The sequence below is a fragment of the Pleurodeles waltl genome, chromosome 8 (assembly GCF_031143425.1).
Source record: "Pleurodeles waltl isolate 20211129_DDA chromosome 8, aPleWal1.hap1.20221129, whole genome shotgun sequence".
Taxonomy (NCBI): Eukaryota; Metazoa; Chordata; class Amphibia; order Caudata; family Salamandridae; genus Pleurodeles; species Pleurodeles waltl.
The window spans coordinates 1,505,317,047-1,505,334,054 of NC_090447.1; the positions used below are offsets into that span (position 1 = coordinate 1,505,317,047).

The 17,008-nt window shown below is 44.2% G+C and overlaps 1 protein-coding gene across 1 annotated transcript in view; it reads left to right on the top strand.

Moving 5' to 3' along the window:
- The window catches only part of ARHGAP31 (Rho GTPase activating protein 31), a 411,862-nt gene that overhangs the window by 349,465 nt on the left and 45,389 nt on the right, over positions 1–17,008 (top strand). Inside the window, exon 8 of the mRNA XM_069202778.1 lies at positions 16,126–16,250. Coding sequence (XP_069058879.1) covers positions 16,126–16,250 — 125 coding nt within the window. The remainder of the gene's footprint in view (positions 1–16,125; positions 16,251–17,008) is intronic.

Genomic DNA, 17,008 nt, shown 5'->3' on the forward strand with positions numbered 1-17,008 from the left:
TACACATCCTGAATAAAAGCAAACATCATCCAGCAGGCATTCTTTAATAACACATTTTAACATGATAGAGCAGCACCAGAAGCTTGCATTTTTTCAAGCCATCACATAATGAAATGTCTTTGGTCTCGACATTTTACAATTTTCTCCCTCCTTCTTGCTCACAAACCGTGCACAACAAAATACCCAAAAGGTGCTTAATTTATTGTTTTTTTATTAAAACTGTGTCTGCAAATCAGCGGCCATATTGTGCGAGATGCCATTTTTCAATTAGTGTCTTCAAGTTTGGGATAAATGACAAGTGGGTCCTCGAACAGGAGCTTCCTGAGTGACTAAACTCTAGTTACAGCATCATGCGAAGGATGAAGGCCAAATTAAAAAAAATAATAAGTAAAATCACTTTCCACACAGACACTCGAAAAAGGCTCTAATAATTGGGAAACCGCTGATTAAGTTGTGAAATTAAATTTCACTCGCTCCTTTTCCTTCGGGAGCTGCTGCAGCAGCCCAGTGATCGGAATAATAGCAAGCATCCACCAGCAGATGGCGCCCGAGGATTATTAAACTACGAGTTCGCTTCCAGTATGTTGTATTCAGAGTACATTTTCTTTTCTTGAATGTGGGGCCTTGGCACAATTGATGTCATCAGAGGGGACGTTCGACGTATGTGCAATTCCTGCAATCCCCTCCAAAAGTAATGAAACTTTGTATTTTATAGTTGTAGACTAGGATAGTCTAGGATTGCAGCTGTCACCTTTTTTACAAATTAGACACAAATATGCTAAATTGACATTTTCAAAAATATGTGTAAAACAAATCATCTTCGTAAACATGATTCCGAGGGTATTTTGCCTTGTATAGGCTCATTCTTCTTAAATATAAATGGCCAATCGTTGTCTTAAGCTACCAAAAATATTGCTTTGAGCCACAAAGAGAATTCGCCGAAATGTGCTCTCGTTTAATCAGAGCGTGTAGTTAGGTAGTGTAGTCAGAATTTTCTAGTAATTGCAAGGCTGACTTCGCCTTTCATCCTTCCGAGTTTGATAAAATGAATACCAGTTTTCTTTGCATCCCGGTGACCTGATTTACACGGTTATGAAAGCAGAAATACAAGTTGAAGCGTGCAATAACAAAATCTTGGGGCACACCCACTTGGACTGGGGAAGGTTTTGATATTTCATGCCTTTGCACAGTTGGTGGCGAGTGCTAAAAAAGTGTTATCTCGCTTCTGATGTTCTGATGTGTGCGTTGGATGCCATCGCACTTTTGATTTCAACCTTGCATCTCTTTTAAAAGCCCTTCCTCGGGGAAGTCATCTAATCACACCTGATATTGACCGTGCTTTGTCCTACATGCCCGAGGACAGTTTCTCGACTGTAAGTATGTCTCATGCTGTCCTTTTTGGTGCTGATGGTACATTATCTCACACTGACTCACATCTTTTATTCATGTTTCACAAGTGGAGAAAAAATAGTTTGCTCTGGCCCTTAATGCTGCAATAGTTCCAATATGTCTCCTCTACTTTGTTGCCCCCTGGAGGTCACACAAGGACGCGCAGCAGCCAAAGTTGGCGCTGTTGCTCTCTCCCCCATCACTGGTGCAGTTTAGGCTCCCTGGGCCTGCACACCCTTGCACCATCCTGCACTGGGTCTGCTTGAAGCCCTGCATAGGTTTGTACTTGAAGGGCCAGCACAAAATACCATTCTTAGACATATTTCACAGCTGTTCCCCACTTTGTATGTGTACTGTACAGCGTAGCACACCTGCAGTTTGAACATTTGTGAGACATTTAAACAAAGCTCTAAGTTTGACTGCCTCAGGAAGGAGTATTTTTTTTATATACATCCCTGCTTGCCAATGTTAATAGATAGGGGTTTACACAAAAATGCGTGGGTGGTCACATGGGACCACCCACGTACCACCTCTGGGGAGCCCTTGAAGCCAAGCAGCGCAGGCGTTTTGTAAGGCTACCTTTTGGTCCTACATTTTGCAGTGGAAAGTAAATCCTAAAACTACACTTTACACTGCTTTACGTCACATTGGATGACCCTACACCGGTGCAGTGTAAATACATCCGGGCTGTGGTTTAGAGCAAGACGTCTTTGCTTCATTTGCAAGACAATGGTTCGAAATGGAATTGCTATATTTTAATGTTGAGTAAGTACCTAAGATGCCCCTAGGATCACAAGTACAGAACACAGCCTTTAAATTTGCATCATAAAGAATTCACAAGGCTTAGAACTCCCTACACCAGAAGTGTCCATCGCAGGTCCAGGAGAGCCGGGTCCATGATGGAATATTAAGATGACCCCTTTAGATATCACAACAATACAGAAATATCCAGATTCACATACATCTAATTTACAGAAAACTCTTTTATTTAGGGGTTATCTACAAGATCTGGCTGGGATCCTGCCTGCCCTAGAGGCTGGAACTACCTGACTTCTCATAATGAGGGGTTCTGTCCTCAACCATTCATTGGGCAGACCTTTGTTTACCTTCTGCACCTGCTCTAGAATGGAGGGCGTGGCTGAGGGCAGTGCCCTCTGCCATTGTTCCCACGGCCTGGACCCTCCGTCCGGATGAGCAGGCTCTGTCCTCCCGCCTGGTGGAGGAACAGGAGGGTCTCGTGGGACAGGCCTGACCGGCTGGCCGCCTCTCGCTCTGAGGCAGGTGATGTGGGGCGGGAGACTGCATCCCTCAGAGGGCCCGGATGTGGCGCGGGAGACTGCATCCCTCACAGGACCCGGATGTGGCGCCACACACGGCGTGAGACCCACCGATAGGGGGTGCTGCCGGCCGCACACAGTGCCCCCAGCCTGGAGGCGAGCATGGCTGACCCTGTAGAGCAATGCTGCCAGCGAGACATCCAGGGCAGAGATGCTGCTATTATCCCTTCTGTGGAGACCCGGCGCATGCGCAGACAGTGCATTCCATTGCATTCATTAGTGATGCTTGGATTTGAAGAAATGTGGTCTAGAAATGTAGCCATGCCACGCCCCTGCACAGGGAATCTGTGTCCGTCAGCACCAGCAAAAAGCTTAACACTGCATCTTTTAACACATTAACATGCAAAAGCAAGGACCATACGTGACTACGGCTTTGTTCCGCTGAATGTCACAACAAACGCTGCAAAAGCTCCAGGCGGTACCGAACTCAGATGCACGTGCAATGGCTAATATTGCTAGTAGACAGCACATAACCCTTGCCCTCGAGCGTGCATCGTCTCCCAGTGCAGGGCAACGTCAAATACACACCGCTAACCATGGCCCCAAGGCACATCTACAACAGGGCACCAGACTATCCGGAGTCACCTCAAACTGGATGCCCCAACTGGAACCCTGCCCCCTGGTGGCGCAAGTCAAGTATTTACATAAATGGGACCAGATCTGTCTCCATATCCAGAATGAAGGAGAGAAGTGACAAACTGTGCAGTTAAAACATGTTGGACCAACCCACACTGAAAGTTTGAAGTCCACAGCACCCCCTAGGTGATGTGGCTGCTAAGGCCATACTGTTGATCTGTGGTGTTTGGTCCATTAGCCTCAAAAGAACATTTTAATTTTTCACGTCTGTTTTTGCTGTGGTTAGGCATCACCCTTCATTTGACTGCTTGAGGCAGTGTCCATTTAAGTAAGAATCAAAGTCAGAAGGGGTTTCCTACTTAAATACGATTTGTGTATCGTCTGCATATCAGTTAAGATTGAAAGAGAAAATTAGGGGCCAGATTTGTCAAAGTGTTGCATTGCCCTTGTGTCAGGCACGGGAGCGCAAGGGCTACGCAACCCTTAAGTCAGATTTACCAAGCCACGTAAGGCCACCTTTCATGGCTGTGCGGTGCTTGGTAAATCCGGTGTAACGCAAAGCAACACAAGTCACTGCCTGGAGTTACTCTGCCCTGGGAGGCAATCCGCAGGTGGAGCGTGGGCGTTCCCACACATCCACAGATGGAATACAGCACATTCACAGATTTATCATAAGTGGCAGACCTGGGAATGGGTCAGGATGCTACACTTTCCTAAGGGAGATGTAGCAAAGATACATTTCTTTACTTCTCATTTTATTTCTCTTTCTATGTGTTCTGCAGAATTCAGTACACGTAGAAGGAGAAAAAAGACTCAGAGGATTGTTGCTGTGCAGGGAGGTGTCCCTTTCGGCACAAAAACAACCCTGCCTCAAGGCAGGCACCTTTGCACCACAGTGCAGGAGTGTATACATTGACACTAGGCAGCCAAATGTGCACCAGTGCAAGGAGAGGGCAAGAATACGCAATATAATGTTAAATGTGGCACATTCCTGCCCTCTCCGTTTCACACAGTGCAGCAAGGCGTCTTACTGCATTGCGTTGTGTCAAATATTGATACATTTGCCCCTAGGTCCGGTAGCGAGCCAAGGCAAATGTTAAAGAGGAGTTAGAACATTTAGGTACATTAGTTGTGAAGCAAATGGAGCCGACCTGAAAGGATAAAGGGAGATGATGCTCTGTCTGATTGAAAGGATTTCATCTGGTGCACTTCGCCCCCTGCACACTGATGTTGTCAAGTGTCTGTGGAAGCACGGGATCATGGACACTTTCAAAGGCAAGGGAGAGTTAATAATACATGCGTGCTTGCACTCCTTTCGCCATAAAAATGGCAAATGGTTTGCTTTGCTTAAGTCACCATCACCCCAGCTTTCAGTAACATGCAGAGCCGAATTAAAAAAAAGAACATTTCCTTATCACAATTTTGGCATTTTTCAAAGTGGTAGACCAATTTTCCTATTTTTTACGCTTTTAACCTACTTCCAGTTTGTGGTGGAAAGCAGCGTGAAACCCAGGGGTGATCCAGATAAACTATATATTTCTGAAAAGTAGACAAACTTTCGGATTCAGCAAGGGGACATATATGTAGATCCCACAAGGTTTTCCCCAAATAAACTAACTGTTGAAATGGAGAAATACTGAACATGAGTAGGAAGAAACAGCCATTTATGAGAATGTTGTCACCTGTAACGTTTTGTCACAGTAGCTGCAATTCAACAGTGTACCATTACATTTGACAGACCTTTTTGTTGCGGAACTCCCTTAACTTCTTTAAGGCTGGGAGCCAGCCAGAGCCATTGCCGGAGCTGTTGCCGCCCGTGCCTCTTGTGCCGTCCTCAATCCCAATTCAAAACCCTAATCTGTCTGGCATCATGCAACACAGACAATTGCAATTGAAGGTCCAACTAAGTAGCCATTTAGTCCAACTAAGTGGCAGTGGTTATATGCACATCTCTGAATTTGTTGGTACACATAGGAGTATATCATTTTGAGGGTATTTTTCATAATTACATCTCTCTCAGACACTGGTTTACATTTGGAAGGCACAAATGCAGTGAAATCCAATAGAAACTATCAAATATTCTACTATTCTATGTTCCCACATGTCTTATAATAATGGCACCGCACTTGTGTGGGTAAGTCTAGTCCCTGCAAAAGGAAACGGCCAAAAACACAATATGGATACATCACATTTTTCCACTCAAAGCTGACCTGTTTTTTGCAAAGTGGGTAGCTATGGATTTTGGGTCCTAGTTCAACTGACACCTGGGGAAACCTAGCAAACCTGTACGTTTTTTAAAGCTAGGCACATGCCGGAATCTAGAATGGAGTGACCTGCATGGCTCCCACCAGGTTGTTTTGCCCAGAATCCCTTACAAACCTCAAACTTTGACAAAAAAATAAAATTTCTTCACATTTCTGTGATGGAAAGCTCTGGAATCTGGTGGTATCCCCAGACTTCCTTCCACCCAGCATTCCCCTACGTCTTCCGATAAAAATGGTACCTCACTTGTGTGGTTAGGCACAGAGCCCACGACAGGTACCAGCCCAAAATGCAACATGGGTGCATCACATTTTTCCATCCAAAACTGACCTATTTTGTTTTTTGCAAAGTGGGTCGTTGTGGATTTTGGGTATAGCTCAGCCGCCTCCTAGGGAAACCTAGCAAACATGTACATTTTTAAAATCTAGACACCTCAGGGACACCAGGATGTGATGACTTTTGTGGCTCTTACCAGGTTGTTTTACCCAGAATCCTTTGCAAACCTTAAACATTGACTAAAAATACACATTTTCCTCACATTTCTGTGATGGAAAGTTCTGGAATCGGTGGGGAACCACAAACTTCCTTCCAACCAGCATTCCCCTAAGTCTTCTGATAAAAATGCTATGCTTGTATGGATAGGCCTAGTGCTCGCAACAGGAAATGGCCCAAAACGCAAGATGAATACATCACATTTTTCCATTCAAAACTGACATGTTTTTTGCAAAGTGGGTAGCTGTGGACTTTGGGCCCTTGCTGAGCCAGCTCCTAGGGAAAACTAGCAAACCTGAACATATTTGAAAACTTGACACCTAGGGGGAACCAGGATGGGGTGACTTGCTTGGCTCTTACCAAGGTGTTTTACCCAGACTCCTTTACAAACTTCAAACTTTGACTAAAATCATTTATTCCTCATATTTCTGTGATGGGAAGTTCTGAAGTCAGTGGGAAGCCACAAACGTCTTTCCACCAAGCATCCCCCTAAACCTTCTGTACAAAAATAGTACCTCACTTGTGTGGGTGGATCTAGTGCCCACAATAGGAAATAGCCTAAAATGCAACATGGATACATCACATTTTTCCACTCAAATCTGACCCGTTTTTTGCAAAGTGGGTAGATGTGGATTCTGGGCCCTAACTCAGGTGGCCCAACATAGCAAACCTGCATATTTGTGAAAAACAGGCTACTGGGGGAGTCCAGGGTGGTGTGCCTTGCGCAGATCAAAACAAAGTCAATGGGTGCTCTTTCATGGGGACCCCTATTGACCTTGGTTTGATCGCTTCCTGTCGCGTGCACTAGACCCAACCACACAAGTGGTGCAGCAATTTTATCGGCATAAATGGAGCAATACCGGGTGGTAGGGATTTTGTGAATTCCTGCAGATCCCAGAAGTTACCATCAAGGAAGAAGGAATCTTGGAAAAAGTGAGAGGGAAGGTGCTATCCCAAGGTGCAGTAGCCCTAATGCCAGAATATTTTATTGTACCTACTATCATTACCTAAGGTGGTATTCTATTTTAAGTGTGTGTATTAAAGTTCTCTGCTTATCCAAGTAAAGCACTGTGCTGGGCAACCAGATATTGTGCTGTTGTCTGGCTTAGTGCTGAGTTTATGCACTCCGACACTACCTCCCTGAGAAGCCTGTGACTGCTCGCCTTTGCTACCACTGAGACTCAAATGCTGAAGGGTTTGTATTTGGCCCAGTTTCAAGCCATAGTAGGATGGATTACCGAACATCAGACGCAAACGACCCCAGCCCGCAAGGGCGGAGCCCACTAACCCATGCATGTCACATGGCCCTCTGAACAGGGTCTGCCACATCCTCTAATAGAAAGGATATGTATTCAGACTGATTAACTGTGCACTGTGTGCCTCCTTACCCTATATATGCACACTGCCATTCACTAAATATTAATATTTCAGTGGGAGTCAAGGGCACAATGGGTGCAGCTAAGAATAGTGCAAGATTCCTGGCACAAAATGCATTAATGCAAAGCAGTGAAAACAAGGTGCATTTGAATACACTATCAGTGTTATAAAAACCACTTCACTGATTCAGGTACTCTGGAACCCAAGACATAACACAGCTTGTTATTCTTGAAGAGTCAATGTACATGTATGGTGCTTAGAAGATGTATTCAGCACCTTCACAGATGTGTTTCAGTACTTCTGAGACTTACTTTTTAGGTAGAGCTTGTGTGCTCCACAGACGGGCACAATGAAGAGAGCGTGTTGGCTCTGCCCATGTAGTTTACCTTGAATACAGCACCTGATTGGGAAGAAGGTTTGTGCTGCTGCCAAGAAGGGGTGCTTGTGTCACTCCTATTGGCTCAGGAGGAGTGCTGCCCCATTAAAATGTAAAAACCTAGCACTGTGCAGGCGGATGACCCCTCAATCATGCTGTGATTGTATTGGATAAGAGTATTGCTCCACTAACCAGCAGTTTGCCAGTAAAGGTTTATCCCTCTTATAAAATGGCTGCTGGACCCAGCATGATGACGCAGTGGTGTTTGGGCTTGTGTATGTTTTTCCTTCCCAATGTGCATTTTTGAATTGCAGAAAACACGCCCACCCTTCCTGGCCTTCCAACAGATGTACTGATTGCTGCAATCATAGCATGTGGACCGGGCTCCCAAAAGCCTCCTGCCAATCCCTCCTCCAGCACCAAACCACAGCCTCAGTTCACTCCCCCTAACTGCACCGGCTCCTCCACAACCACCCCCCCCTCTCCTGCACCAGCCCAAATAGCTTGAGCTCACTCTTCTCTCCAGTAGCAGCTCCTGCAGCACACTTCCGCTATGGAGTCCAATGGGGTGCAGATGCTGGTCTACATTGGTGCTTCAGGAGCAGCGAAAGCCGGTCTGACCACAGGTGACTCTGCATCCTATTCATTCACAGCAGGCATTCTGAAGGCCAACAGAGATCAGGTACAGGGCTGACAAGTACATCTATAGCCTGTGCCCACACACACAGCATCCCTAGGCTGGTGCCCCACTCAATTCTCACGCCAGCCCACAGCCTCAGATGTAGCGCTTCATCTTTATCCTGTAGTGCTTGCTCCCTCTCCTGCAGCCTTTAGCTGCTTCCCCTCCTGCAGCCTTTAGCTGCTTCCCCTCCTGTACCACATTTCCCACTCCCTCCCAGCTCCTCCCCACAGCCTGAGGCTGATCTCACCTTCCACACCACACTAGCCACACCACACCAGCCTCCACAGCCTCAGCCCAAACTCACTTCATGTACTATCTCACAGTCTCAGTACACTCTTCCCTCTTGCACCAGCCTAGTTGCAGATGAAACTAAATAAGCATCCAGTACTGCAAAAAGATCAGATATTCCATGGGTGCACATGTAGATATATGAGCATGTTCACAAATGTTGCATAAATTAATGTGCTGTGTGAGAGATGTGCCAGTGTAGGTGCTAGGTGACTGAGTGCTGTGAGTGCAGGGATAGCAGTGTAAGTGTTGAGTGAAAGGTGTGCCCTTGCTACTGCAGGGAAAGTGGTGTGCCCATGTGAGAGTAGGTGATCATTGTGTTCATGTGAGCGAAGGGCGAGCTGTGTAATGGATGAGCGGACTCCTGTGTGAGTGGAGATGACTGGTGAACCTGTGTAAGAGTAGGTTGAGAAGTGTGAGCTGTGTGAATACAGGACTATGTATCCCTAGACACTTTTAGTAGCTTACCATGTCATTGAAGCTTGGTAAGTGGGGTTTTGGGTGTAATTTAAAGTAGTATTACTGTGACATCAATCAGAGACTTAGGATGTAGAAATGATATTTTCAGCTGATCCTGCATCAAAATATCAGCTTTTTGGACATGCCTAAAGGTTATTTTCTAGAGATGGGAGAAGCAATGAAGGCCAGAGTCGCATGCTGAGCTCTGACTCAGAAAGATGTATTCTTGGAATCTCGAGCCAAAAACGAGCTAAGTCTTCAACAATCAATCAATCAGAGTTTGTAAAGTGCAACTACTCACCCATAAGGGTCTCTAGGTGTTAAGGAGGTTGTCCTCTGAGCTTCAGTCGAAGAGCCAGGTTTTATGGTCCTTCCTGAATTGGGGTAGTGGTGGTGACTGCCTGAGGTGCAAAGTCTTTATTTGGCTTCTGCCACCCACCCTTTCTGTCAGTCTCTAAGCCCACCATCCCTTTATCTAGTGGCTACATTGTGCAATGTGAAACCAGGATACCTGGGATCAGACAGTTTACCTGCTTTTTCTAAAGCTCTTTATTGGAGTTTGATGGCATTGTAATACAATAAACAACCAATGTGTTCGGGCTCACCCCCATACCAGTGCCTAATTTGAGCCAGTGGTTTCCAGAGCTCAGCACTAGCACTTAATTGTACACACCGGCACTTATGACAGTCTGCCACGTGGTGGCACTATTTGTGTAATTTAGGAATGAGCAGAACAACAGTTGTTTATCAATTCAATAAGCATTAAAACAACGAATACCTGGTGCACAAGCCATTCTTATAGCTTTGTGGCCTGCAATAGTCGGAATTGTCACACTTCGAAGAGTGTGATTGTTAGTAATTGTGTAGATAAAGTTGTTGGCATCACTGGCAGTGGCAGTGGGTGGCGCAAGCTACTATGGCCTTCTGACGAGGGCCATTGCACTTAGTTTCTTTACAAATTAAGCACTGGCCCATACAGTATCAGTGTCTCTATTCCCTCCAGCATGTCGGAGCATGTCATAACACCAGGCAGCAGTCCTGCTAATGGAGTACATTTACAGAGAAGTCAAGAGGGGGCACGTTCCACAGGCAGTAACAGATCCGAGGTGGCACAAAAAAAAACTTAAAATGCAAAACAAAAACACGTTATCAGCTTTGCAAAATTATGTGACCTTATACCTTATTTCACTGTGCCTTCTTTTCTTTTATCATCACATTTGTGAGTAACTTAAAAAGCTTCACTTTAGGATGTGTGCTCTAAAAAACACAAATGTTGCTCCATATGTTATTAAAACCCTAGCAGTGTTCACATGATAAGTTACTTGTATCTTGGTTTACTAATAGGATCATCATCGGAAGCATAAATGTTTCTAGGTTTATGTTTAGAAGCAATGGGATAGATTTACTAAAAACCCGTGCAACGCAGCACAGCAGCTGAAATTCCTGTGCTGCATTGCGTGAGAGAATAAGCCAGCGCCATATCTATTAAGATATGCGGGCAGATTTATGAAAAGTGGCGCTGCACATGGTGCAGCGCCACTTTTCTTGCACCCATTAGCGCCCCCCTAACACCACCATGGTAGCGCCATATTTAAAATGCGGCGCACCATAGCGGTAGTTAGGGCGACTAGCGTCATAATTTGTGATGCTAGTCCAGCGCTGTGCAGGATTAGCGTAAAAAATGATGACGCTAATCCTGCAAAGCACCCAGAAGCCCATTGTATTCAATGGGAGCCTCTGTTTAACGCCTGCACTTAGCAGCCATTAAAAAAGGGCGTAAAGGAATCTCATAGATTCCTTTGCGCCATTTTTATAGCCCCCCTTAGCGCAGGAACGCCCCCCTTGTATACATTATGCCTGGCACAGGCATAATGTGGCTCAAGGGGTTTCAAAGTGGCGCAATGCATGCATTGCACCACTTTGTAAATATGGTGCGGCGTTTTTGGCCTTGTTGGGCCACATTTGCATCAAATAAAATGATGCCATTGTGACGCACAGAGGCTCTAGGGGCTCTTAAATATGCCCCATGGTGTTTTTCTGCTCTTTTCCAGATACTAGTGCACATTCAGACTACCTAGTGCCACACACAAACCTTTGCACAATAGTGCAAAGGTGTTTGCGTCATATCTAGTACAGGTGTTGTACTGGAAGGGTACCATTCCTGTAGAAAATTCCATGCCTAGACAAACTTTTGATGTGTGCTGTACAGTGTAACCCACACGCAAAGTTGTAAACGTTTCAGGGAATAAACCTACTTTTCCTTTTTAAAACCTGCCTCAAAGAGAGTTATTTGTAGTGCAAACCCCTTTCTACTTTTGTTAGTAGATAATGTTTTGTTAAAATACCATGGAACCATGGGACACCATGCACTGCCCTTGGAACACTCCCTCGACGCAAAGTAAAACAAAGCAGTGCAAAGCTCTGCGTTGTGCTACTTTCAGGCAACTTTGCAAAGCTGCCAATTAAATTCCAAATAAGCATTTTACATCAGTTTGCATCCCTTCTGTGGCACAAACCTGGCACAGAATGTTAGTAAATCTGCCCCTACGACGTCTTATAAATTTAATTATTGTAGAGTTAGTGCTTTTGTGAGGAAGTGAAACACTTTCACATTAAAGAAATATACTTTTTGAACTTTTAAGAATCTTTATCACATTTTACATGATGAATTGCTTACCATGCAGATGGCTTGGTTTGTGTTATGGAGCTTAGAAACAAGCCACACCATTTGTTTATCTCTGATTTGGCACTCCCTATTCATTTTCTGCTCGTCCACCTATGTAGTTCCCTGAACTTCATTCTCCCGTAGTGGCAGCGACAGCCCTTTTCAAGAGTAGGGTGCCAGGGGGTATAGGAAGAAGTGAAAACACAATCACAAAGACTTGTTAATAGATATCCTTTTAAATAGCTGTGAAATACTTTGCATGCTTGGAAGGCGTCAGGCCCAGCCCACAACAGCTCAAGAAGTCTGTCTGTCCTGGAAGCTGAAGCTGAACGCTGGGCTATGGCAGATCCCGGTGGTTGGGTTAAAGCTCTTTTCAGCCCAATGGGCACTGTTCGCCTGGTGGGAACAGTTAGTGGAAGTGCCCAGAGATAGAGGAACTCATTTTGGGGGTGATTTTCTTTTCTTTTTTGCCACCCTTGAATTGGTGGAATTCTAAAAAAAAATACTCCGGGAACCCATAATTTGGGGCCCAAGGTGTGGCGGAGGAAAGGGGATGGTGTCATGAGCGGCGGCGCTTGAAAATGAGAGTCTGACAGTCAAATTATACATTTATTTTTATTTTAACAAAAATCCACTGCAATAAAAAATTGGCAACTCGGACAAATGTGACAGCAAATCTATCTTAGCTTACTTAATTGGTCAGAAAGTGACTGCATTTTGAAATATCTGACAGTGTGAAGACACCTGCTGCATTGAGGGTAGGGGCACCAGGCCCTCACAAGACTCCTACCAGGACCTCAGAGCTGTGGCCACACATTGACCATGTCACAGCAAAATAGTAGGTGGGGCAGGTCCAGTCTACCTGTTCCCTTGTTTCTTAATCTTTCCAGTTAGGGTTGATTATTATTGACAGTGTTACGATGTGAACTGCGATGTCTATTTGCAAGCTCTCAGCTTGTTTCAAAATTCAGTAAAGAATTGTTACAAAAAAGATGTCTGGTGCAAAGATCTTTGTGAGGCCAGCAATTTTGAGAGGATTATTGTTAGAAATGTGGTGGTTGGTTGAGGGGTGTGGGATCCCTTCTCAAGCAACAGCCACAATCCTTGTCAGAGTGAACCACAACAAGTCACTAAATTAACTTGTGCCTAACCCTCTTGTAGCTTTGCACAAAAGCAGTCTTAACTTAAGCAGCCTTAAATTAGAGACCGTTTGTAGAGTATTTCTCCAGCACTTAATTCGCCACAACACAAGAAAAATCCCACACTAACTTAGAAAAATAAAAATAGAGTAAAATTTAGTAAATTATTTGACACTAAAACAATAAAAATCCAATCAGTAGAACCGGAGTTATGAATTCTTAAAGATTAAAATGAAAAATCATGCCTAAAAGATCAAAGCCCAACCACCTATATCTAGGTACACAAGACCAGAACAAAGTTGAAAGTCATAGGAGACCACAATGGAGTGCAGTTCGGACACAGAAAGTGGATTGGGCCTGGTCTCCACGTACCCTTGTACTTAAAAGAATTTTTGTAGAAAATGTCTGAGAAAGTAAATTTCAGTGGGGTAAGGCAACCAGCAGTGTCCAAGGAGGAGGCATCTATTTATTGAAAGTTGAAAATCTCCACCAGGACAAGGTTGCAGATTTTAGCCAACTAGGGCTTCACGAGGCGGGATACCGCTTCTGCAACGAGTCGCTGAACCAGATTTGCTGAACAGGATTTGTTGCTGTGGAGAAGAAAATACCAGGATCTACCTCAAAGTCAGGCTGACCAGCTATGCACCTTGGGCAGATTGACGAGCAGTTAGGTCCTGGCCTTCTCTTGGTTCTCAGATAACGTTTTGACTGATAGTTGTCCAAGTCTAAAGGTCTGGATTTGGGCTATCTGGGCACCTTTAGCATCACTTCCAAGGGACTAGGACTAGAAGGGCACTACTTAGAGGGTCAGGACTCACTCAGGCCAGGTCCATGATCAGGTTCAAGATGGTGGGAGCCTTTTCTTTTTCACCATAGAAATTCAGCAGTTATAGTTGGAGTTATTTCAAGTAATTATAACTTGCGGCCTAAGGTAACTATAACTGGCGCACTTGCCATGCACTGCAAATTACCCCAGATATTACAGCACTCATGAAAACTTTTATAACATCAATAAAAATATCAATGAAACATTAGAAGTTAAATTATTGAAGAAAAAACTGTGCATGGCTTGTTATTGGGCGGTTCCAGCTGTTACTTGAAATAACACTAAATAACTGCTGAATTTCTGTGGTTTTGTGCGAGTAAATTCAGAAGCTAACTATACCATCCCTGTAACCTTTGTTTTTTTAAGTGAATAAACATATATATACACACACACACACACACACACACACAATCGTTTTGTTTTTGTAATATAAACCATTGTAATATCGTAGTAAACATGGAATTACCAGATGGCTTTTTGCAGCTCCAATTGTACTTTTGTTTCAGTTTGGCTCTGTTCTATCTTTACCCTGGTTCACAACCAGTGGATTTGTGCACCTTTCTATTCACTTAATTTGGCTTTAGTCTGAGTTTCTTGGTTAAAAACAGTGACCACTCTAGACAAATTCAGAACGATCCCTCAAATTTGCTCCTCACTGCTACATAGTCTAACAGGCCAGTTGCAGCGACAAAGCAGTTGCCCCTAATTATGATCGGGTGATATAAAGTATCAATAAAATTAAAGTCGTATACAGACACCATTAAGATAAATGTGACAGAAATTGCAGCAAAAGGCAGACTTAGAATTTATTAATGTGACATTTTTATCTGTAAGTTTGGTGAAAAATATCAATGTGCAGCTATTGGGAGCCCTGGCTAGTCAGTCCAGTAACTAATTCATCATACAGCTGTACGAAACCACTATTGTAAAAAATTGGGGTCATATTTACGACCCTGGTTGCGTCGCTCTTGCACCACGTAATGTAGTGCAAGAGCGACGCAACTCCTAAGGCAGATTTATGAAGCCACGCTAGGTCACCATAAGTTGGCCTTCCGTGGCTTCATAAATCTGGAATAACGCAACACAGCAAAAATCACTTTGTTGTGTTACTCTGCCTTGAGAAGTTTTCCATGGGCTTTGTGTGGGTGTTCCCACAAAACACCCACAGATTTTGACACATTTCTTTATTTCTCCTTGTCCTTTCCTCTTTCTCTATGTGCTGCATTCTGCATTACACACAGAAGGAGTAAAAAAAACTCTATGGACTCTTTGTGCAGGAAGGTGGTCCTTCCTGCACAGAAACAATCCTGTCTGCAATGCAGGCATCCTTGCACCATGGTGCAAGGGTGCCAGCATCGGCGCTAAGCAGCCTGTTTTGCAAAAGCGCAGGGGGAGAGGACAGAAATGCTCCGTATCTTGTAGATACAGTGCATTTCTGCCCTTTCCCTGTAGTGCAGGGAGGTGCAGCAAGGTCAAGTGCTGCACTGCCCGGCACCACAGGGCTTGTAAATACGCCCCCTGGTATGAAGTGGAAACTCACCATGTTGCTTTTGGTTCGGAACAGCTTGGATCTTGCTTGAAGTTCCTCTTGGCTCATTATTCATCCAGCCTACTTCCTTGAATGGTCGCCCATCACTCTTCTTTCCCATCAGGAGTGTTGGTCCCCAAAGTGTCTCTGTTTTGGTATCTCCTTGTGCTCAAGCTTTACCATCATCTTCCCAACACTTTCGTCTTTCAATAAGACTTACCGTCACGCTTTGTAATGCTCAGTTTCATAGTCTTCTTAGGTGGCTTTTCAACCGGATGTAGTACTTCTAAAAACTTACATAAATAAATAAATATACATATAAAAAAACACAATCTGGAAGAGCAGGGCATTTTGAACCAGTACACCAGGGTTCACCATGGGTCACTCAATCCTGCACAATCACCTCAAAGTAGACCTTTGAAGACATGGACCACAGCTCAGAAAGTTAATACTGATTGACCCCAGTGACAAGAGAAGAATGTGCCTCAGCAGAGTCTCAGACCTGTGTTAGCACTTGCTCCAGAAACAACAGCCCAGTGACATTTATGTATTGTTTATTTATTAAATCTACAGAGTGTTTTTAGCCAAAGTGCTAACTGCAAAAGGGCATTACATTTTACAAACTAAAGCTATGCCAAGAACATTGGGAACAAAAGCATGGTGCCATGATACAAAATTAACATTAGTGAGAACACGCAAGACAGATCTTTTGTCATTTCTGTTTGTTAGGAGGAAATTGTCCACCAAGTCTAAGAAATGGAAGTCGATATTCAACCTTGGCCGCTCCGGGGCCGACTCCAAGTCCAACCTCAGCCGCAAAGGGAGTGTGTTTGTGAGAGGCCAGAAGATGTCAGGTAAGAACAAGACTTTCTTGGAGCTTTTTTTGAGACTTCTCTGAGAATTTATGTTTTTGAAGAATCACGCCTCTTGAAGGTGCGTCCTGCAGGAGCTGATTTTCAGCTTTTGCGTGTGTGCTCTATTCACTTGCCCACGCCTTAAATTGAGTAAATTTGTTTTCTGTCCATTATATTTCCAGCTTAACTTTTCTCATGAATTTCTCAAGTCTCATGATTTTTTAAAAGTTTGGGTTAACTTTTTAACTGCTAAAAATAACATACATCACAGAAGGTTACAAAGACCAGCCAGAATTTAAAAATTGCTGCTTCTGCACTATTTGTCGTGTGGAATTATCCACCAAACATATCAGTATGGAAACATGATGAGTACCATAATCATGCCAAATATTTGAGCAAAGAAACAGTGGAAGCTGGTACAAGCCATAAGGAACTTGATGGTTACTAAAAACAGATGCTGAAGGACATCTGAAAGGATGCTACTCAGTCCTGATTAGAGGAAGACTACAATGTAGAATCTGCTGTAAAAAGTTGGATCGTCCGCCTGTGCCGCTGGTGATGTAGTTGCCCAATTTAGAGCTTCATAGATGGTGAAGTTCTTGCAGGTGGAAGCACCTCTATTTTCCACTAAGCACTAAATCTGCCATAGATCGTGCGGTTCTTCTATGGGGCATATCCCTTATCGCGAGGTTGACAGCATGGAAGACGGCTATGGAGAGAGTGAGACCTTTTGAGCAAAGGGTGTTGTTTGCATCCTG